The 23,494-nt window shown below is 48.8% G+C and overlaps 1 protein-coding gene across 5 annotated transcripts in view; it reads left to right on the forward strand.

Moving 5' to 3' along the window:
- RPS6KA2 (ribosomal protein S6 kinase A2) overlaps positions 1 to 23,494 on the forward strand; it is a 332,908-nt gene that overhangs the window by 167,789 nt on the left and 141,625 nt on the right. Inside the window, exon 1 of one of the 5 annotated variants that reach the window (XM_020885937.2) lies at positions 365 to 707. The exons of the other annotated variants lie outside the window; for them this stretch is intronic. Coding sequence (XP_020741596.1) covers positions 609 to 707 — 99 coding nt within the window. The 5' untranslated portion in view covers positions 365 to 608. Of the gene's footprint in view, positions 1 to 364; positions 708 to 23,494 lie in introns of those variants that run through there. 5 annotated transcript variants of the gene reach the window in all.

The following is a 23,494-nucleotide window of genomic DNA, read 5'->3' on the forward strand; positions in this document are numbered from 1 at the left end:
GCTCAGGGGGCGGGGCTTCCCGGGGCTTGTCCTCGCAGGCTGGACCAGAAGGAGGGGGAGGGGGAGGGGGAGGGAAGATATCGGGGCGACAGGTTCTGATTGGCCTCAGTGGCGGAGGGCCGGGCGTGGCCGCGGGCTCTGATTGGTCTTAGTGACTGTGGGCGGGGCGCAGAGGGGCGGGGCTGCCCGGGGCTGGTCCTCGCGGGCTGGACCAGGAGGAGGAGGGGGAGGGGGAGGGGAGAGCCCGGGGCGGCAGACTCTGATTGGTCGTAGTGGCGGAGGCCGGACGGAGCAGCGGGCGCTGATTGGCAGTAGTGGTCGTGGGCGGGGCGCGGAGGGGCGGGGCTGCCCGGGGCTGGTCCTCGCAGGCTGGACCAGGAGGAGAAGGAGGAGGAGGAGGAGGGAGGAGGCGGGAGCGCTGGGCCCCCGGCCGCTGTGGCCGGCTCGGCCTGCCCTTTGTGCCCGCCGCCCGCGCCCCGCGCCGATGGCCTCCGTCCCGGGCTCCCCGGCCGCTCGCTCCCGCGAGCGGACCTGACCCCGCGCGCCTGGGATGCGCCGGGGATGCGCGTCCTCCGGCCCTGCGGCTCCTCGCGGCTGGGCGCTGGGCGATGGAGCTGAGCATGAAGAAGTTCACGGTGCGCAGGTTCTTCTCCGTGTACCTGCGCAAGAAGTCGCGCTCCAAGAGCTCCAGTCTTAGCCGACTCGAGGTAAATGCCCTCGCCTCTGGGCGCGCGGGTACTCCGGTCCCCGCCGCGCCCTGGAGGAGGCTGCGGGTCTTGGGGCCGTCGCGAGCCCTTGCGATTGTCAGATGCACGGTCACCCTGCGACCCGTGTCAGGGAGCTAAAGTTGAGAGCCGCTCCGATCTTCCTAAAACCGAACGTTATTGTCGGGACTTGGTAAATCCTTGGCCGGGTCTTCGGATCCTCAGCGGGAACTAAGCTCTGCCCGCTTTGAATCTCTAACCAGTTTTGTTCCACGCTCTGTGCAGGATTTGGGGTAGTCACCCCGGGTGCCCACAGGGTGCTCTGGGTGGAGAGGATTTCAGCCTGTGCCGCTCGGGGTGGCACCCCAGAAGTCCCAAGTACACAGCCTCCAAAGCCCCACCCTCGGCTGGTGTTGATCAGGTTTATTTTACAGAGACCCAAAGCCACACAGATACTACCATGTAGTGTAGATTGTTCGTGTATTTGAAATCAGTGTAGAATTGACAAAAGGGGATTTTTTTTTTTTTTTTTTTTTTTAGGGCAGCACCACAATCCACCTGGTCTAGTCTGAAATGGTGCTCCATAGTAAAGTGCCTGATGCAATAGCCCTGTGCCTCTGGGTGTGATATGGATTCATTCTGAAACCCAGAGGACCCTTTTCTCCGGTCCTGCATCTTGTCATCTTTGGATTTCCAAGTGGTCTGTGCACGGTTCTCTAATGTGTTTTGTATTTCACCAATCACATCTTATTCTCTGCATTCCAGTGTCCAAACTACATGGTAGAATCTGTAGATGACCAAACTGTGAAGCATGTTTAAGTGAATAAAAGAGACATTGTGGGGTTTTTTTGGGGGGGGAGTGGAGCTAGTGGACACAACCTAGAGATTTCTTTTGACATTGTCCTCGCCTTTGCCACAAGGCTGTCACCTGTGGAGGTTTTGATGTGTTTGCTTCTAATGAAGTCACATCAGTGGGAACAATGTCACATTTTTCATCTTGGCTTTCTTTGTCCTGGCTGCCATGATATTAGATACAGGCGTGGGTTCTGTAACAAGAGATCTTTAAGCGAAGCTCTGGAGTAGACATGAAAGCAACAGAGAAGGACTTGTTTTAAAAGTTTCTGTTATGAAATCACTAAATCAGAATTTTAAGGACTAGGTAGGATCTTTGTGACTGGTTTCTGAGGATAAAACATATCTTTCAAATACAACTGTTAATTCAATAATGGAGGAGGGCTACCTTTAAACCTCATGCTGATAAATGAAGCATAAGTTCATTGGGATAAGTCATCTTCCTGGATGTCAGGCATTTAAAAAACACCAAAGTGGACAAGAACAGAAACTCAGAAGAGTTTTTACCTTCATACCTAAATGCTAAGTTTATTATACAGCTTCTTGTCTCCCTCCGTTCATGTCCTTGCCCAGGGGAGGCAGTGAACTCTGGTGTTGTTTAGGAAAAGGAGCCTAAACACTGGCCCTCCTGGATGCCAGGAATCCTATGGGCACGATACATTTACCACTGGTGTTCTGGGCTGTGAAAGTGCCTCAAAAAAGAATACAATAGGAACCAAGTGGGGAGTGGGGACAAAGAAGTGATGTTGCTTCAGTGTGAAAATAAAATTTCTGCATACAAAAGAAAACTATAAATAAACCATCAGACATGCAGAAGGTCAAGCAGATGAGGGAAAAATGTAGTTTGTCAGCACGTGATCAGTGAGCAGTTCGTGTGACCCAGGTGCCCTGACTGGAGGTGGACTGAAGTGCTGATAAAGATGCCCAGCACTGATTCAGTGCTCCACTCTCTGCAGATGCTCTCAGCAGCTGCTCGTAGTTGATCCCTGTGAAAATCCAGGTAGACATGTGTTACTATCCTCATTCTACTGCTAGGGAGGAAAAACCCTGAGAGCAAAACCTGAGAATCCTGCTGAAAACTTAACAACCAAGTCATCCTGCAAGTGTTCGCTGAGATCCTGCTGTGTACGTGCACAGCCCTGTTAGGGGCTGTAGGTCCCGACACCGAGGACACAGCAGTCCTGGCTTCATGGTACCTCCACCTGCTGGGGCATCTACTGAGTGCTGACCTGTGCTTCAGTCCAGTAAATCCCATATTCCTGCCCGGCTGCCTTCCAGCGTTCCCCAAAGAAACCTGTCTATTCAGTAGCTCAGTCAGTAAAGAATCTGCCTGCAATGCAGGAGACCTGGGGTCAATTCCTGGGTTGGGAAGATCCCCTGGAGAAGGAAATGGCAACCCACTCCAGTATTCTGACCTGGAGAATCCCATGGATAGGGGAGCCTGGTGAGCTATAGTCCATGGGGTTGCAAGAGTCGGACATGATTTAGTGACTAAATCACCACCACCATTCATTCATTCAGTTACAGATTAGAGACCAAAACCACTCACCAAAAAATGTAAAATTTAGGAAGGAGGTTTGTCAATTATTTGAGTTTGAGAAATAGGACGTATAAAGTACTTAACACGGATGTGTATTTCCTCTGTTTGGACTAATGAAAAAGATAGCTCATTTTGTAAAAAGAAACTTATTTTTTAATTCCTTCTGTGAAATTTATATTTTAAAACAAACAGACTGAAAAATTTGTTTTGTTTAAATTTAGTGTCTAGTGATATTAACAGGAAAGTAGCAGTAGTTATTATATTTGGAGATTGAAACAGTATCATCTTTATCAAAAAGGCTCCTAGGAAGAGACTTAGAGTTTCATACTTGCTTTTGCATTTGACTTGACTTTTAGGTTTAGAACTTAGCATTTGGTAAACTCTAACAAACCGAGAAGCCAGGTTGCTTAATATAAGATTTGGAATCAGTTTATAAATTACAGCTTAAATGTTTTTATAGTGTATCAGCATTGTGCCAGCTGAGTTGGCTAAATCATTGACTGGCAAGGATGATTTTGGGGGCTTCTAAATGGAACTTGGATGTCTTGAATCTATTTCTATGTGCATACTCTAGAAAGGCTTCAGGGCTCAGCCTCTGCCAGACCCTCACCCCCAAGAAAGCTCGGATGTCAGGTCATTGGCAGTGTTGCCTAAGAACCATAGCACTTCTAGAAGGTGTAACTATTGCCTCATCTAACTGTTCATTTTATAGTTGAAAAAATGGGGCCCAGGGAAGCAAAATGACTTGCTTATGCTTCTAACATGTTTGACAGGAAGTTCTTACTATGAGAGCATGTGCTGTCTCTTATTAATTTTAGCCATTTCAGGTTGTGTGGTTTTTTGGAATTTACCATGGATTAGAAGATGCACAGATGCAGGCTATTTTCATTTTTAAAAAGAAAGCTACTCTAGGGGATATTTTTGGAATGTGCTCCATAACCTAAAATTATCCTAGAGAACCTTTTCTGGAATTTGGGGAGTTCTCGGTGGGCTTTGCAGTAGAGCCACTGAAATTGGAGTCTCACTCTTACCTCTCACAGCAGGCCACTTCCTTCAACTCTCTCAGCCTCGTTTTTCTCCTCTGTGAAATGGGGATGATTGTGACTCCTATCTCATGATTCCGAGCTACTGTACATAAAGGTTTAACATGGAGACTGGAAGATAAAATCAGTAATCAATCATTGTTAGCTATGGGTATTGATAAAGTATTTCCTAGATTTATTGATGTTTTCATGTTGATCAACTGGTTCTGTCTGAGCCTGAGATCTCACACCGCTCCCCAACCCCCCCACCTTGCACTGTCTCCCCCGAGGCCTGCAGATCCCATGACTTGTGCCATGTTCCAGCCTGGTAATTAATTAATCGTTGAGACGCCAGTCCTGGGCACCCTGGGGAAGGAAAGGCAGAGATCAGTTCTCACAAACTGTTTTCCAGCCTGATTCATTCGATAGCAGTGGCCCCTCTGGCTAAGATGGAGCTCCCGTCATCTGGCCTGGATACAGCTGTTCTTCGTCCTTATCTTGCCTGTCACCTGGGGTCCAGGAATGCATTACAGCGCAGGTTCTGAAGGCCGAGGCACCAGAGCTCAGGCGGGTTTTAGATCAGAAACCGCCCTGCCATCACGTGCTGACCTAGCACATCTTAGGGAAGGAGGCCTGCCCAGCACCCCTCAGTACCCCAGTGTGTGCACAGGCTCCAGAGCATGGCTCAGGGCTCGGTCAGGTTCAGAGAGGTTGGCCAGGAAACATTCCGGAGAGAATACTGGGCTTTGATTAATGAAAAGGGATATCATTTACTCGGGGTAAGATTTATCTACCAGTTTGCTAAATGGATCAGTACTCAAGGTCAGTTCATTTAGGGAACACTTCTTTTGCTTGGGGTTAGCAAAGCCAGGTGGAGAAGGAAATGGCAACCCACTCCAGCGATCTTGCCTGGAGAATCCCAGCAACGGGGGAGCCTGGTGGGCTGCCATCTACGGGGTCGCACGGAGTCGGACACGATGAAGCTACTCAGCAGCAGCAGCAGCAAAGCCAGGAATCTGGTTCTCTTTGTCGTTTCACCTGATTCTGATGTTTTTACTGAAAGACATTTGGGGATGAATGAGAAGGACAAAAGGCAGGTCCTCTCCCTGGGGTGGGGCTTCGCAAGTGGCGCTAGTGGTAAAGAACCTGCCTGCCAAAGCAGGAGACGTCAGAGAGGCAAGTGTGATCCCTGGGTCGGGAAGATCCCCTGCAGGAGGGCGTGGCAACCCACTCCAGTGTTCTTGCCTGGAGGATCCCATGGTCCCTGGGTCGGGAAGATCCCCTGCAGGAGGGCGTGGCAGCCCACTCCAGTGTTCTTGCCTGGAGGATCCCATGGTCCCTGGGTCGGGAAGATCCCCTGCAGGAGGGCGTGGCAGCCCCCTCCAGTGTTCTTGCCTGACAGAGGAGCCTGGCGGGCTGCAGTCCGTGGGGTCCCACAGAGTCGGACACAGCTGAAGTGGCTTAGCACGAACACACGCACTCCCTGGGGTATTGACATGGTGAACTCTGGAGTGGAGAAGAGTTTCATTCATTGATTTGCTCAATTATCTACACATTCAAAGTTTTTAGCACATACCATGTGCCCTGTGCTAAGCAGTTGAGATAAACATCGGATCCCTGCCCTCAGTAAATTTAACATCTAGTGAGAGAGGCAAAGACACATATGGAAACTGCTCTGTAGGGTGTAAGTCCTGTGAAATCACTGGCATCTTTGGAGTTCAGTGGTTAATTATATCAATGGTCAATTTGTTCCCATTTCCAATGCTTACAGATAATCAGTCATTATCTATGTGCACATATGAATACATTTTACTTACCCTTTTTAAAGGAAACGTGGTGTCCTCATAAAATAAAAGTTAAGGGACTATTAGCAAATATAGCAATGTTGGCTCTATTCTGGGGGAAAAAAAAAAACTTCCTGGAAAGTTAAAGTGTTCAAACTTATTCTTGATCCTTGATTGGTAAGCTCTTCTTGATATTGGGAGGTTTCCAGCAAAACCATTTGCAATTAAAATAATTTTCAGGTAGTTTCAGTAAATGCACCCAAAGAAATTCTATGTTAATCCTTATTTTATCCGGCTTTTGGACAGCAGCAGTGACAGGTCGGTGGCGACCACAGGAATAGTCCATTTTCAGCCTCAGCATGTGCCTTGTGCTCAGTCGTGCCCAACTCTTTGGGACCCTGTGGACTGTAACTTCCCAGGCTCCTCTTTTGATGGGATTTTCCAGGCAAAAATACTGGAGTGGAATGCCATTTCCCTCTCCAGAGGATCTTTCCCCCACCCAGGGATCAAACCTGGGTCTCCTGCATTGCAGACAGATTCCTTAACTGCTGAGCCACTGGGGAATTCCATTTTAGTGAATACTTAATTTGCTTATTGTTTTACTTATTTATGCTTTGTTCCATTTTGAGGACACTAGACTTAATTCCTTATTTGTGATCTGCTTATCTTTGCAATTTCATTACTCACTTTCTTTCGTTACATCTAGGAAAACACCCCCAAAGTATTGTTTCTTATTCAAAAACATGTAAAAAGACAACTAAACATATTGAGATTTCACCCCTTTTTTTAAAAAAAATTGTTTGATTGAAGTATAGCTGGCTTGGGCTTCCCAGGTGGCTCAGTAGTAAAGAATCTGCCTGCCAAACCGGAGATGAGGGTTCAACCCCTGGGGCAGAAAGCTCCCCTGGAGAAGGAAATGGCAGCCCACTCCAGTGTTCTTGCCTGGAGAACCCCATGGACAAAGGAGCCTGGTGGGCTACAGTCCACGGGGTCACAGAAGAGTCCGATATGACTCGGCAACTGAACAACAGTAATAGTTGGCTTACAGTGTTGTGTTAATTCTACTGTACAGCAGAGCAATTCAGCTATGCATATATGTACACATTCATTTGCATATTCTTTTCCATTGTGGCTTGTCTCAGGATATTGAATACAACTCCCTGTGCTTTGCAGTCGGACCTTGTTGTTTATCCATCCTGTATGTACCAGTTTGCATCGCGAATCCTAAACTCCCGTCCATCCCTCCCCCGCTCTCCTCCGGCTGGGCAACCACAAGTCCGTTTCTGTGTCTGTGAGTCCGTTGTGTAGATTCACCCCTTTTTCTTTCACCTCTTTGGCCTCTTCATCGAACATCCTCCACCACCCTGATGTAGACAAGACTTGTGTGTCAGTCACTCAGCTGTGCCGGCCTCTCTGCGACCCCGTGGGCTGTGGCCCGCCGGGCTCCTCTGTCCATGGGGGATTCTCCAGGCAAGAACACTGGAGTGGGTGGCCATTTCCTCCTCCAGGGAAATCTTCCTGACCCAGGGGTCAAACCCAGGTCTCCTGCATTGCAAGTGAATGCTCTACCGTCTGAGCTACCGGGGATGCCCTCACCAAGACTATTTGTGTATATTTTTAATGCTTTAGAAGTGCAGGAATGAAATAAAAGCACACTAAGTAAAAAATGGCATATCTGTCCGCATCAACTGCTTTGCCAATTACCCAGGATTGCACGCTGTTTCTTGCATGTCAGGTGGACAGTTTCTTAGGTGAGGCAAATTAATAAGTGGGTCACAGGTGCTGGGACTCTGAGACAGAGGCTGGAGCAGGAGGTAAAGAGTGATGTTTGTGCAAGAGCCCAGGTGTGGATTAGTCCCTATGGGGCTCCAGTGAGCAAGTGCCCTTTCAGATGTGGGGAGACTGGGGGTGAGTGTGTTCTGTGTGAGTCTAGCTGGGAACCAGTAGCTGTGCCAGAAAGGCTCTTCACCTTTGGCCCAAGCTTCTGTGCGTGTTAAGTAAGCAAGCCAGTGTAGCTAAAAGCATTCTCTAGAACGCATTGCCATTATTTCCAATGACGCTGGGTTGTGTTGTATTTTTCCCCCAGCAGCATCACGTGTCAGCTGATGTATTTTCACTGGTAAAAGCTAGTAAATTAAACTCAAGTAGGAATTACCAGCAGATAGTCTATAAAGCTGCAGTGTGATTTAATCAAGCAAGCGGCTCAAATATATTCAGTATAAAATATTGTTCATTGTATCTGACTTGCGGCGGTGTAGGAAGCCTTCCCTGCCAGTGGGTTGGCTAAGGCACGGTCATGGTGGTGCAGGTGTAATTAAACCCCAGGAGCCTGCACCCCGGGGAGAGGTGACTGCGGTGGCTGTGAGTATGTTTCACACAGTCTGGTCACTGTGGCTGATCCCCAGGCAGGCAAGAGGCAGAGTGTGGAGCCACGAGGTGCGCGCCGACAGAGCTCGCCCCCTTCAGACTTGAGCCCGGCTCTCCCAGCCCCTCTTTCCCACTGGCCGGGCCTTGGGCTTCTGTGTTGTCCTTGGTGAGCCCACCACGCCCGGTTTCAGCTAGAATCCTGCTGTGTCGATTCAGAGAGGACCCCAGCCAGCCTCATTGTTTGAGCACCCTTGGCATGTGGTCCAGTTCCTCACCCCCACGTCCCCCAGGCGAGGTGTGGCGACCCTGACCTGCCTTCAGCTCAGTTTATGAAGGATTGCCTGCCCCCCACCGGCCGCCCACCTGCTCCTGGGCTGCAGATCCTGCCCGGCCCCGGGTCCCCCTCTTATGGGCCGGGAGCTCCGTCTCGCTCCCTGCTGCAAACCCATGGCAGCGGTCCCTTGGATAAAGTCTTCCTCACTGTCTTTAGCAAGTGCCAGAATAATTTTTCTTGAGCGGCACCTGTTATTGTTAGAAATCTGCTTGTGTGCCTTGATACCCCTTAAATGGGGTCCCAGAAACACCACTGATCAGACAGCCCTGACCTATTCCAACCAGCACACACTCACCCAATCTTCTCCACAAGCTTTGGTTTGCCAGCTCCCAAGGCTGCCCTCATAGCTCAGTTGGTGAAATATCCGCCTGCCATGCAGGAGACCCTGGGTTGGGGAAATCCGCTGGAGAAGGGACAGGCTACCCACTCCAGTATTCCTGGGCTTCCCCGGTGGCTCAGCTGGTAAAGAATCTGCCTGCAATGCAGAAGGGCTGGGTTCGATCCCTGGGTTGGGAAGATCCCTTGGAGAAGGGAAAGGCTACCCAGTCCAGTATTCTGGCCTGGAGAATTCCATGGACTGTATAGTCCCTGGGGTCGCAAAGAATAGACACAACTAAGTGACCTTCACTTTCACTCAAGGGTCTGCAGGCTGTCCCACCCTGAGAGGGTGGCAGGGGTGCCGTCCCCTCGCCCCGACCCGCTCCCCGACCAGAAGTCCCCTGCTGCCCCCACCAGCTGTGCTGGGTCTTGCCGGCCCCAGGCACGTCCCTCTCCTGCCCGCTGTTGGCCGCACCGGTGGCGAGGCTGCCCTCCAGTTGTTAAACCCCGGGCAGGTCGGATGTGCCCGGTGAGGGAAGCATCTGCCCTTGGGCTCTGCGGCGTTGCCCACAGCTGGCTGTGATGGACCCCGTCTGGAAGGGGGTCTGCATGTCGTTGTGGGGAGGAGAGGTCGTCCTCCTGAGCCAGCCTCTCCTCCCTGCCCTTCTGAGGACCTCCCCCCCGCAACCCCGGCCCCGCTCCCAGTCAGCCCTGTCCCTGCGAGGCCCGCTTTCCTGGGCCGAGCTGCCGCGAGGCTGCTGGCAGCGACGCTGTCGTCCCGGTCCCTGTCATTTTAAAGGTAGTTCAGGGAAGTAGCAGCTCTGGCGGAACAGAGAGGTTCCCGCCGTTCCTGGAGTCAGCCCGCTAAGGCGGGGCTCAGGAGCCAATGGAAACGGTCTGACTTCTTAAAACTGCTTTTTCTTTTGGCTCTTCTGCCCTCCTGAATTAAATTAGGGAGATTCAAAGACACAGATCAGCGGACTTCCCCGTGGGCCAGTGGGTAAGACTCCCCGCTTCCTCCGCAGGGGACTCGGGTTCGATCCCTGGAGTGGGAACTTAAGATTCCCCATCCTGCTTGGCATGGCCAAAAAAAACCCACACGTGAGAGGACTTATCAGCCTGGGTGTCTGCAGTCAGCGTGAGCTGTGACATTCTTTGTGTCAGGACACCTGGCCATACTGTCCGCCCCCAGGCGGCTTTTACTTGTTAAAACGCACGGTTATTAAAACATGTGGCTGTTAAAATGTGCGGTCGAATCTTTAAGGAGCAGGGATGGAGGAATTTTACTTTGAAAGACTCCATTTTGGAGCAGTTGCGGTGGAAACGCGCTAGTGACTGTGGAGCAGAAATCCTCCTTAGGCCTCAGTTTTAACACTTTTGGCCCAGGATAGTTGCAAAGTTTCTGCAGCTAAGATTAGATATGTTAAGTTTCAAATATATGTTTTACATCCAAAGGATAGCATGGACGATCTCTAAGGACGGAGAACGCAGAAAGCTTCTTATGCTGAGCAGTGAGTCGAACACGCCCTGGGGAGGGTGCTGTGGACAGCTCGCACGGGAAGGGGGTGTGGGGGCCACCCGCTGGGAGGAGGCTGAGAGGCCAGGTGGGCGGGCAGGGGAGCCTCCTCACGGGCAGGGGAGCCTCCTCACGGGCAGGGGAGCGTCCTCACGGGCAGGGGAGCCTCCTCACGGCCAGCGTGCGAAGGGGCCAAATGCGGGAGACACCGTTGTCTTATAACTTGCTGCTGTGTTTGGTTGACTTTGAAGATTAAGTAAAGGAAAAAAGAAAAAACAGATAAAGCAGAAAAGAGCACATTTTTAGAACATCCTCGGCTTCTGGCTTTCTGCTTTAGTTTGTACCCAGCTCAGGGAAGAGGGCAGGTGGGCTGCCCGAATAAGGGAGCGATGCTTTCTACCTGCCTTCATCCGAGAGAACTCTGAGAAACAGCGTGAGGCTGGGTGTGACTTTTGTATTTCTAGATTTCAGCAAAGAGAGAATGCACAGATTTGGATGTGTGAGGCACTCAAGACTTTGCAGAATTCACTCCAATAGAGATGTGAATAAAAACGCTGAGCTTGGTGGGCCGTGCTGAAGCCGGTCTGCGGAGGGTGGGCATGCACTCGGCTGGGCACTCAGACCCCCGCCGGCGGGCTCCGTCAGCACATCGCTGTGTTTCCTTTGACTCGACGTTGTGGTTCACGACCGTGGAACGCCAAAAATGGGCGTAAGAAAGAGACAGGGATTTGTGAAGACGACCCGGCTGGAGTCACTGTGATTCTGTTCCTGCGTGAGGGAGGCGGAGGAGGGGTACCTCTGAGAACACCCCACCCCATAGGGCGTGTTCTCACTAGGGGTGACGGACACTTGCCCAGAGCATCTCGGGAGTCTGGGAGCTCAGAGGCCTCTCACCTGCTCTGGGATGCACCTCCCTCCTCCCCGCCCCGCCCCCAGCCTGCTCCATCTGCGGCGGTCCTTCCTGCAGTCCTCCCCGCAGTCCTCCTCCAGTCCTCCCCTCCTGCGACGTCTGCCACTCAGGCCTCGCCCACCCAGCCCCGCCCCACCCATGCCCGGCCTCCCCCAGGGAAGCTGACCCGTGGCTGGGATTCAGGGCCAGCACTTTCGTCCGCGGACCCTGGCCCTGGGGAGCTTGCGTTGGGACGGGGACGTCCTGTGGGAACCAGGGAAAGGAGTCGTTGCCAGGTGAACGAGGGTGGCATGGAGCGCGCTGCCCGAGTCCCAGTCTGCAGCGGTGGTCCCTGCTCAGAGCCACGCCCCGTCTCACGAGGAGGGTGCTGTGTGGAGAAGCCCGGAGCAGAGCTCCTCCCTTTGGTTTGGGCTCTGCCCCCCATTCCTGCGGAGTTCTGGGTTTCGAGAAAGTTCACAGGGTCACAGATGCTCCTGCACGGTCAGGCGGGGCCTGGGGAAGTGGTGCTCTCTTGGCTGGTAGGGAGGACCGCCCCCCAATCCCCTCTGATGGCGTCCTCCAGGTGGGCCCCGCTCTGTGCAAGCTCTCAGCCTCCTGGCTGTGCATGAATTTGCATCAAACCTTGAACCCACGTGTGTCTCATCTGGGACCCATGGAGCTCTGCTCTGGGGGCACTGTGTCCGGGACCAGCCATGAGTGGCCGTCGGGACCGCTGTCCTGCTGTGTCCCGCACACGTGCTCTCTGTGGCCGGCATCTCCTGCGACCTGTGTGAAGTCCGTGGAGGTCTTTTTGGAAGTCTCTCTTAGGTATTGGGCTTCCTCAGTGGATCAGCAGTATAGCATCTGCCTGCCAATGCAGGAGATGCCGGCCCAATCCCTGGGTCAGGAAGATCCCCTGGAGAAGGGAATGTCTGCCCTCTCCAGTATTCTTGCCTGGAGAATCCCATGGATGGAGGAGCCTGGTGGGCTACAGTCCATGGGGTCACAGAGAGTCAGACACGACTTAGCAACTAAAACAACAAGCAACGAAACAGTCTCAGGTATTAACTGAACATTTACCATGTGCCTAGAAATTATCTGTAGGACTTGGGTTCAGAGGGTTTAAATGTAGGAAAAAATGGCCATGACCTGAGACTAATAATGTGGGGAGGATTAAAGCCACTAAGAAACCGCGACAAAACCACACATCTGCTTGAGGAGGACCCGAACTGTCCGTCCTTCACCTGTAGGTCCTGTTTACGCACTGTCGGTCGGCTGCCTGGCATTTTAGAATCTTCCGCAGGCAGAGCGTCTAATCTGCTTTCACAGTGTAGCTGGTAGAGTGTCATCCGCAGTAGAAAGTATGCAAAAGCCAAACATTGTCACCACTTAAAGTTTCTTAAAGCAGCAAAATGTCTTAAAAGGGTTGAAGAACTATCAACATTTTAAAAGCAAATTCAGAAATTTCAAAATGTTTTAGTGCTAGCAATTTTTAAAAAACTAAAACAATGAAAGTCAAATGGGCTTTTATTTTAAAAGCCAGCGCTTGCCGAGGAATAGGTTTAATTCCAGGGGGGTGGCTTTTGTGATGTCTTAAAGCAATTTCTAGTCCATTTGAAGGCTTTTGAACTCCTAGTGTGGTTGTGATACATCATCCCACTTCAGAGCCTGCAAGTCCGCTGTCTGGCTCAGGACAAGCAGGTTCCCTCCTCCTCCTCCTCCTCCTCTTCCTCCCCGTCTCAGGAGCAGCCTGGTCCTGTGAAGGATTCCCTCCGTGCTGTGACCTTGGCCACCTTTCTCAGGGGCACAGCAGCCGGCCGGGTTTTCTGGGTGCTCCCCACCCCAGCCCCACACCTGGGCTTGACGTCCGTGGAGCTCACGCCTGCACCACTGTTGAAGGACCGCCACTTGAGGCCCCCCAGCCCTCCTGTACCTGGCGGGCCTGACCCCTGGGCTCATCTCAGCCCACACCTTTCCCCCAGCCCAGGGGGACACCCCTGACCCCACTGGTGGTGCCAGATGCATTTTGGAAACTTTTTAAAGCGTTACGGAAATGTAGGACTTCCCTGGGGCTCAGACAGTAAAAAATCTGCCTGCCGTGCAGGAGACCCGGGTTTGATCCCTGGGTCAGGAAGATACCCTGGAGGAGGGCATGGTAGCCCCCTCTCCAGTATTCTTGCCTGGAGCATCCCATGGATAGAGGAGCCCGGTGGGCTGCCGTCTGCGGGGTCGCACAGAGTCAGACACGACTTGGTGACTGAACAAGTGTGTTGTCATTCACGGGACAGTGGAAATGCTTGTGAGGAGCCTACAAGACTGACTTCACAGTTTTCAGTGTCTATGAGGAAAGACTCCAGAACAGAAACTACAATGATTTGTTTTGCTTCCCTGAATTCTTTGTAACCAACATAATTATGAATTTCACTCTTCTGCAGTTTTATGTCAGCATCAGCAGCTCACGTTTGTGTTTGAAAGACGTGATTTCCTATAATTACCCTTCAAGTGCATTTCATATTTCCAGATACATGTCTGTCGCTGAAAGGGCAATGGGTAGTCTCATTCCCAGAGCTTCTCCATCTGGGAGGAAAAAAAGTACAGGCAAAACCAGGGTTGAAGTGACTATTATTTTTCCAGCCAGCAGGTCTTTCTTGCATTTTATAAATTTTAAGGTGAAGGGGCCTGAACTACTTGAAAACTAAACAATACAAGTTTCCTTTCTCAGCAAAGACCAACGTGAAATATTCACTTTGACAATCTGGAGATTAAAATGATCAGATCTCTATAAATATTTAAGTTTATGTGTACATGTGTTTTAACTATGTGTGTGTGTATGTGTATATGTGCACACACTAAATGTGGTGTTTTCCTGGCCATGGTGATAGCTCAGAGTTGAGCATGTTGTCTAAGACAGTCAAAGTGTATTATAACTTGGACCTTTGTTCACTGGCTCTGGAGGAACAAGGAGGCATGAAGTCTGGCAGCTTTCTGAGAGCAGGAGGTTACCCATTCTACAAAGGAACCAACACACAGAGCTGAAGAGAAATGAGGTTGGAGCCTTGATCAGCCCATGCCTGAAGTCCTTACTACTTTAGAACGTTTTGGTTATTTTTCCAACCAGTTTCTCTTCTTGTTTAAGCCAGTTTGATTTTTTTTTTTTTTTAATGCAAGTAAAACCTGACATATCTAATTAACTCTTTACTAGAATCCTAAAATAAGTATAATTATATCCTTTTCATAGATGAAGAAACTGTATTAACAAGCCAAATAGCTTGAATGAGGTCATACTGATTTCAAGTAGGGAATCAAGACTCTAACTCGGTTCAGTTTGCCTCCAAAGCTTGTGCCTTTAACTACTATGACGTATAAAGTGAAGTCGCTCAGTCGTGTCCGACTCTTTGCGACCCCAAGGACTGTAGCCTACTAGGCTCCTCTGTCCATGGAATTTTCAGGCAAGAGTACTGGAGTGGGTTGCCATTTCCTTCTCCGGGGGAGCTTCCCAACCCAGGAATCGAGCCAGGGTCTCCCGCACTGCAGGCAGACGCTTCACCATCTGAACCACCGGGGAAGCCCCACTATGATGTATACTAGATCTTAAATAACATGTTTAGACCAGGCTGTTCTGTTCTGTTCCCGCTGGCCAGGGAAATGCTTTCCTGAAGATGTTTTCTGTCTACAGAAATCACCAGGGGATCTGCTTACAGAGCATACATTGTGTTTAAAGCTCGGGCTCCCCGTAGCAGGCGCCTGGTGCACACAGGTGCTCCAGTAAGGTCAGTGGGGAAGGAATGAGCATGTGGACGCTCCCCAGCTCTCTCGTGGGGCACCCGAGAGCTCAGGGGGGCCAACCCCCCGCCCGGGTCCAGGGCTTCGGACCCAGAGAGCTGGGCACCCCATTGAAACACAGTGCCGTTGATTTTTATAATTACACGAGTGGGATGTCTCCTCTGTCTCACTTTCCCTTCCTGCTCACCTTGTGCGTCAGAGAGGCAGCGCTTCTGGCGAGAGCCGAAGGATGCTGGCAAGCACAGGTGAGGCTGAGCGGTCCTGGGGTAATTACAGTCTGTCGGCATCTCTGAAGCAGGGGTGGCTGGATCCGGCTGATGCTATTAGGGTTGTTCGTCCATTTGGATGAAGAGACATATGCGGTGTATCCAACAGTTTTGCAAATGTTGATAGAATTCTGCCAAATGGCTACTTGTAAAGAACAGGGACATGTCTTAATAGGTTATTAAGGGCATGTCTTAATAGGATAATAACGTATATTATTTGGAAAATATAATAATACCATTAAATTTATGTTTCAAAACATAGTAGAAACATTTTTTTCAGGTTTTCCAGTTACACTGAGATGGTAAATTGAGAAAATTACTTTTTTATTCATTTAAAACTTTGATGTATTTTTAAAGCTTTATTTTATTGAAGTATAGTTGATTTACAGTGTTGTTCATTTCTACTGTTCAGCAAAGTGATTCGATTGTATGTATATATGTATACATATTATTTTTCATAGTTTTCTCCATTATGGTTTATCACAGGATATTGCATATAGTTCTTGGTGCAAAAAAATGAACTTCACAGTCATTCCTTCAGTGTGTTCAGTGAGTCTAAGAATCCTTTTGTCCCTTTTCTGTCTACTTTTATTTCTCATAATAGTCTCCAGTCTAAAATCTAGACTATGTAAATAATAATTTAAATAAATAAGGTTTCACAACAAGATAGCAGTGGGTATTGATTCTAGAAAGAGTATCTTATTTATTGTACTTAGCTTCCTACTTCGTAAAATTATTCAGCATTATAATTCCACATAAAAATGAATATGCATATATTCATTTTAGAGAATAAAGTTTGTGAAAAACATTGTAACATTGTTTTCTTTGCATTATTTTTCTTATACTTTTGCGCCCAAACTTTTCCGAGCAGTACCTGTTTACTGTAGTGATTGTATTTTGATAAATTACTAGAAGGAATTTGTTACATAAAGCAAAACATTACAGACCTATGATATACCTGATAAGACTCCTGAGCAAGCAGCCATTTCTACCCTGGAAGTATCCACAGACTTTGTACTCAAAGCATTTCTAAGTGTTTGGCATCATGGGTCATGTAATGTGATTGCCTCAGATTTCATCTGCTTCAACTGACATGAATTCGTTTCTTTAAATTGTGTCCTTGATTTTTGCTTATAGGTGATGGGCAGAACTCAGGAAATTCACGTTAATTTCCTCTCCCTTGTTCTGCCACCGCTGTCTGTGTTGGTTTGATTATCTTTTAATTCGCAGGGAAGAGAGAGAGGTTTTTGCGTTGACTTCCGTGGTGATGTCATGCTTAATTGGAGAAAAATGACTTGCTTTCATACATCTATTAAATAATAAGCCACACTCTTAGTAAATGCCTTTATACTCCTGGAGCCGTTGCAGAATACCCTTTTCAGGTCTATTTACCGGTAAGTATTTCTGTCTCTAGCAAGCTTGTGTATGTGTGTGCTCAGCCACGTCAGTCGTGTCTGACTCTGAGACCCCAGCGACTATAGCCCATCAGGCTCCTCTGTCCTGGGATTCTCCAGGCAGGAATACAGGAGTGGGTTGTCCTTCCCTTCTCAGGGGATCTTCTTGACCCAGGGATCGAACTCACGTCTGCCTTCCTCTCTTGCATTGCAGGCAGATTCTTTACCCTGACCCACCTCGAGAAGCCCTGAAGCCCCTCTAGAAAGCTACTTGGTAGCAAAATATATTGTGTTGAAATAAATAGCAAGAGATATAAAGAGGAGATGGGAGTCCAGAAATAAATTGAAAACAAGAAAACAAGAGTAAGAGGAATGAGTGATTCAAAGCTAATAAATGTCCTTTATCTTGAAATAGGGCAGATGTATTTCCTGATTACATGAATATTCCAGTTTGTTAACTCCCCATTTCCAAATAAGTACAGATTAATAAAATATGCTGCTCTGCTCAGTCGCTCAATCATGTTAGACTCTTTGTGACCCCATGGACTATAGGGGTCAAGGGACCCCGCCAGGCTCCTCTGTCCATGGGATTTTTCAGGCAAGAATACTGAAGTGGGTTGCCATTTCTCCCTCCAGGGGACCTTCTCAACCCAGGGATTGGACCCATGTCACCTGTGTCTCCTGCATTGCAGGAGAATTCTTTACCTGATGAGCCATCAGGGGAGCCCCCAGTTAATAAAATACACTTGACACTAAAGCTTTTCTAAATAAAATAAAGCTTTTGATAATTCAGAATATACCTAACAGTGTTTCCATATTCTTAGGTCAATATAAAAATCCAACCTTGTGGTTCAGCACTGTAGCTATAGCAATATTATATCACAGAAAATGATGGAATCATTTAACCTAATGGGTCCTGTCTATCAGTTCAGTTCAGTCGCTCAGTCGTGTCCGACTCTTTGCGACCGCATGGACTGTAGCACACCAGGCCTCCCTGTCCATCACCAACTCCCGGAGCTTGCTCAAACTCATGTCCGTAGAGTCGGAGATGCCATCCAACAATCTCATCCTCTGTCGTCCCCTTCTCCTCCTGCCTCCAGTCTTTCCCAGCATCAGGATCTTTTCCAATGAGTCAGTTCTTCACATCATGTGGCCACAGTATTGGAGCTTCAGCTTCAGCATCAGTCCTTCCAATGAATATTCAGGACTGATTTCCCTTAGGAGTGACTGGTTTGACCTCCTTGCAGTCCAAGGGACTCTCAAGAGTCTTCTCCAACACCACAGTTCGAAAGCAGCAATTCGGCGCTCAGCTTTCTTTATGGTCCCAACTCTCACATCCACACATGACTACTGGAAAATCCATTGCTTTTACTAGATGGACCTTTGCTGACAGAGTAATGTCTCTGCTTTCTAACATGTTCTCTAGGTTGGTCATAGCTTTTCTTCCAAGGAGCAAGCATCTTTTAATTTTATGGCTGCAGTCACCATTTGCAGAGATTTTGGAGCCCAAAAAAATAAAGTCTGTCACTGTTTTTTCCACTGTTTCCCCATCTATTTGCCATGAAGTGATGGGACCAGATGCCATGATCTTCGTTTTTTGAATGTTGAGTTCTAAGCCAGCTTTTTCACTCTCCTCTTTCACTTTCATCAAGAGGCTCCTCAGTTCCTCTTCACTTTCTGCCATAAGGGTGGTGTCATCTACATATCTGAGGTTATGGATATTTCTCCTGCAATCTTGACTCCAGCCTGTGCTTCATGCAGTCTATAGTAACCCTGAAAGTAAACCTGAATCAAGGTTTGTCCCTGTGTCTATTACACAGGCACCCTATTTCAAACATCTCATGCAGAGCTGCAGTATGTGAAACAGATTTTGCAGAAGAGCCAGTTTGCTTGCAGGGGATGGGAAGGTCTCCCTGTGGCCTCCCTGTCCCCCATGGGTCTGTGGCCAGATCACAGGACCCCAGGATCCCAGAGAACACCAATTTGAAAACCAAGTCACTCTAGAAAAGCAACTAAGTAACAGCCTCATTATCTTTATCTCCCAGTTAATCTTCCAGGTAAGTTGACAACCCCCCGCCCCCTCTCTTCCCTCTCCAAATGTCAGCAGAGACCAGGTTGAATTTGGGCTGACTCTACCATCGGTATATGTTCCAGAACTTGTGCTTCAGAGTAAATCTCCAATCTTAAATTGTTTAGTTATTCATGGTCAGTTCATTTTTCTCTTTCATAAGAGTTCTATTTTTAAACCATAGCCCTAGCTTCCTGGTTGTTTGGATCTGGGGATAAACATGCCTCTGTGTCCAACTGTGTATCAACTGTGGAAGACACAGAGTAAACACCTACAGCCCAGAGCTGCCAAGACTGAGAAAGTCTTTGCTCCTAGAACAGGGCTGGAAAGAGAGTTGGGAGCTTTCTGTACCACTCACAGGGAGAAGTCATCAGACGCTGTTACCATGCTCTGCAGAATCGCGTCTATCTGTGCCATATCCAGGGAGATTGCTTTCATATGCCTTGCAGGTCCAAACGGTACCCAAAATGTTATAGTTTCCCCAAGACTCAAAAGTGACTCTGGATTTTGTCTCCCTCACAGACAGAAATAATTCTGTAGTCTGTAACTAAAATCTACAGGTATTTTTTCTTTCTTCCATATACTGATAGATTGTTAAATTAGGTGTGAAGATGTTGAGCCAAATGTCTTTGTGTCTTTGTAGTGCCAAATTCAGTTCAGTTTACGTGGGTATAGGGATACTTGTTAGCAATGCAGTTAAAGTTACCCAGCTCCTAAGTCGTATGCTTTATACCTTCCCTAAGGGAGAATTGTTTATACCTCCAGAAACTTCATTTCCAATATGTGTTAAATGCCTATCCTAAATTCTCTTGCATTGTCAGGAAGCAAATATCCTGGGTGATTGTCTGTCATACATTCTGCTAATGTCTTTGGGGGGTGGGGCAGAGGGGTGTCTTTGAAAAATTCCAAAATTTCCCTGAGAACTGACACAGAATTAAAACCAGATACATGAGAAGCATGCACGCTGCTTCGTTCTTTAAATTCCATTGCACCAAGAAAGTTCTCTGAATCACCTGCGTGAGTAGCTGTTTTGTCCTAAGTTCCCTTGAATATTATGACTTTTTTTCCTGTTTTTTCAAGAGTTTTATGAGATCTGGTTCACATACTATTCAGTTTACCGCTTCTCAGTATACAGTGAGCGCCGGGGTTTCTAGTATATTCACTAGACTGTATGACAGTCACCACAATCTAGACCTTTTTCATCTCCCCAAAAGGGAACCCATTTCCGTGACTGTCCATTTCTCCATCCACTGTGCCCCACCCCCAACAACCCGAGTTAATGGCTAATCTCTTTTAGTCATTATAGATTGGTGTGTTCTGCACAATTTTTATAAATGGAGTCACAGAATACAAGATGCTTTGTGACTGCCTTCATTCATTTATCATTACGTGTTCATGTTCATCTGTGTTGTAGCAGATATTTCTCTTAATCACCAGATACTCTCTTGCACAGACATAACACATATTATTATCCATGAATCAGCTGACAGACATTTAGGTGGTCTTTGGTTCAGTTCAGTTCAATCACTCAGTCGTGTCTCTTTGTGACCCCATGGACCACAGCATGCCAGGCTTCCCTGTCCACCACCACCAACTCCCACAGCTTTCTTAAACTCATATCCATCGAGTTGGTGATGTCATCCAACCATCTCATCTTCTGTCATCCCCTTCTCCTCCTGCCTTCAATCTTTCCCAACATTAGGGTCTTTTCCAAGGTGTTAGTTCTTTGCATCAGGTGGCCAAAGTATTGGAGTTTCAGCTTCAGCATCAATCCTTCCAATAAATATATAGGACTGATTTCCTTTAGAATTGACTGGTTTGACCTCCTTGCAGTCCAAGGGGCTCTCTAGAGTCTTCTCCAACACCGCAGTCCAAAAGCATTAATTCTTCGGGGCTCAGCTTTCTTTATGGTCCAACTCTCACATCCATACATGACTACTGGAAAAACCATAGCTTTGACTAGATGGACATTTGTCAGCAAATAATTTATCTGCTTTTTAATATGCTTTCTAGGTTGGTCATAGCTTTTCTTCCAAGGAACAAACGTCTTTTAATTTCATGGCTACAGTCACCATCTGCAGTGATTTTGGAGCCCTACAAAATAAAGTCTGTCACTGTTCCCATTGTTTCCCCATCTATTTGCCATGAAGTGATGGGACCAGATTCCATGAACTTAGTTGTTTGAATGTTGAGTTTTAAGCCAGCTTTTTCACTCTCCTCTTTCGCTTTCATCAAGAGGCTGTTTAGTTCTTCACTTTCTGCCATAAGGGTGGTGTCATCTGCATATCTGAGGTTCCTGATATTTCTCCTGGCAATCTTGATTCCAGCTTGTGCTTCATCCAGCCCAGTGTTTCTCATGATGTACTCTGCGTATAAGTTAAATAAGCAGGGTGACAATATACAGCCTTGACATACTCCTTTCCCACTTTGGAACCAGTCTGTTGTTCCATGTCTGGTTATAATTATTGCTTCATGTCCTGCATACAGATTTCTCAGGGTTAGGGTAAGGTGGTCTGGTATTCCCATCTCTTGAAGAATTTTCCCCACAGTTTGTTGTGATCCCTGCAGTCAGAGGCTTTGGTGTAGGTAGTCTCTACTTTTGGACTATTGTGACTAATTCTGCTGTGAACCTTTGTGAACAGGGTTTTGTGTGGATGTGTTTTCATTTCCCTTGGGTAATACCTAGGACTGAAGTTGCTGGGTCACATGGTAATACTGTGTTTAAGTTTTTGAGAAACTTCCAGACTATTTTCCAAAGTGGCTGCAGATTTTGCATTCCCACCAGCAGAGACCGAGGGGTGAGTTTCTCAGTACGACCTGCTGCTGCTCCAGAGCCACCAGAGAGGGTGTGAAGCCATCCTAGGGGGTGTGAAGCCCCCCTAGAGGGTGTGAAGCCCCCCTAGAGGGTGTGAAGCCACCCTAGGGGGTGTGAAGCCCCCCTAGAGGGTGTGAAGCCACCCTAGGGGGTGTGAAGCCATCCTAGAGGGTGTGAAGCCATCCTAGGGGATTTGAAGCCATCCTAGGGGGTGTGAAGCCATCCTAGGGGGTGTGAAGCCACCCTAGAGGGTGTGAAGCCACCCTAGGGGGTGTGAAGCCACCCTAGGGGGTGTGAAGCCATCCTAGGGGGTGTGAAGCCACCCTACGGGGTGTGAAGCCACCCTAGAGGGTGTGAAGCCACTCTAGAGGGTGTGAAGCCATCCTAGGGGATGTGAAGCCATCCTAGGGGGTGTGAAGCCACTCTAGTGGGTGTGAAGCCCCTCTAGAGGGTGTGAAGCCACTCTAGAGGGTGTGAAGCCACCCTACGGGGTGTGAAGCCACCCTAGAGGGTGTGAAGCCACTCTAGAGGGTGTGAAGCCATCCTAGGGGGTGTGAAGCCACCCTAGAGGGTGTGAAGCCATCCTAGGGGGTGTGAAGCCACCCTAGAGGGTGTGAAGCCACTCTAGAGGGTGTGAAGCCATCCTAGGGGGTGTGAAGCCACCCTAGAGGGTGTGAAGCCATCCTAGGGGGTGTGAAGCCACTCTAGTGGGTGTGAAGCCCCTCTAGAGGGTGTGAAGCCACTCTAGAGGGTGTGAAGCCATCCTACGGGGTGTGAAGCCACCCTAGAGGGTGTGAAGCCACCCGAGAGGGTGTGAAGCCATCCTGGGGGTGTGAAGCCACCCTAGGGGGTGTGAAGCCACAAGAGAGGGTGTGAAGCCATCCTACGGGGTGTGAAGCCACCCTAGAGGGTGTGAAGCCACCCGAGAGGGTGTGAAGCCATCCTGGGGGTGTGAAGCCACCCTAGGGGGTGTGAAGCCACCAGAGAGGGTGTGAAGCCATCCTAGGGGGTGTGAAGCCACCCGAGAGGGTGTGAAGCCACCAGAGAAGGTGTGAAGCCATCCTAGGGGGTGTGAAGCCATCCTAGAGGGTGTGAAGCCATCCTAGGGGGTGTGAAGCCACCAGAGAGGGTGTGAAGCCACCAGAGAGGGTGTGAAGCCATCCTAGGGGGTGTGAAGCCATCCTAGAGGGTGTGAAGCCACTCTAGAGGGTGTGTAGCCATCCTAGGGGGTGTGAAGCCATCCTAGAGGGTGTGAAGCCATGTGTGTCTCACTGCGCTTTGGGCTGTGTTTCCTGATGACTGGTGGTACTGGACAACTTTACATGTGTTTGTTGGCCCTATCTTCTTCGGAGAAATCTCTGTTCAGCTCATCTGTCATTTTTCAAAATATCCAGTGATTTTTTAAATTATTGAGTTGTGAGAGTTATTTATGTGTTCTGAATACAAGGCATTTACTAGGTAAACTCCAGGAGTTGGTGATGGACAGGGAGGCCTGGTGTGCTGCGGTTCATGGGGTTGCAAAGAGTTGGACACGACTGAGTGACTGAACTGAACTGAGCAGATATATTATTTGCAGGTATTTCCCCCATTTTCTCGGTTGTCTTCATTGTCTTGATGGTATCATTTGTGGCACAAATGTGGAGACTTCTGTGTCCACCCTGCCATCCTACCGTGACTTGGGGTCACTCTGAAGACCCTTTCCAGCCCTGCCTGGAAACCCAGATTCCCAGGTGGGTGTGTCTGGGATATGTCTCTGCAGAGTTGAAGTCCCAGGGTCACTTGCTTTTCTCATGTAATAGAGCCAGGAAGGCAGGGGGTTTTCCCACTGTGAACAGGTCAGCG

The sequence above is a fragment of the Odocoileus virginianus genome, chromosome 34 (assembly GCF_023699985.2).
Source record: "Odocoileus virginianus isolate 20LAN1187 ecotype Illinois chromosome 34, Ovbor_1.2, whole genome shotgun sequence".
Classification (NCBI taxonomy): domain Eukaryota; kingdom Metazoa; phylum Chordata; class Mammalia; order Artiodactyla; family Cervidae; genus Odocoileus; species Odocoileus virginianus.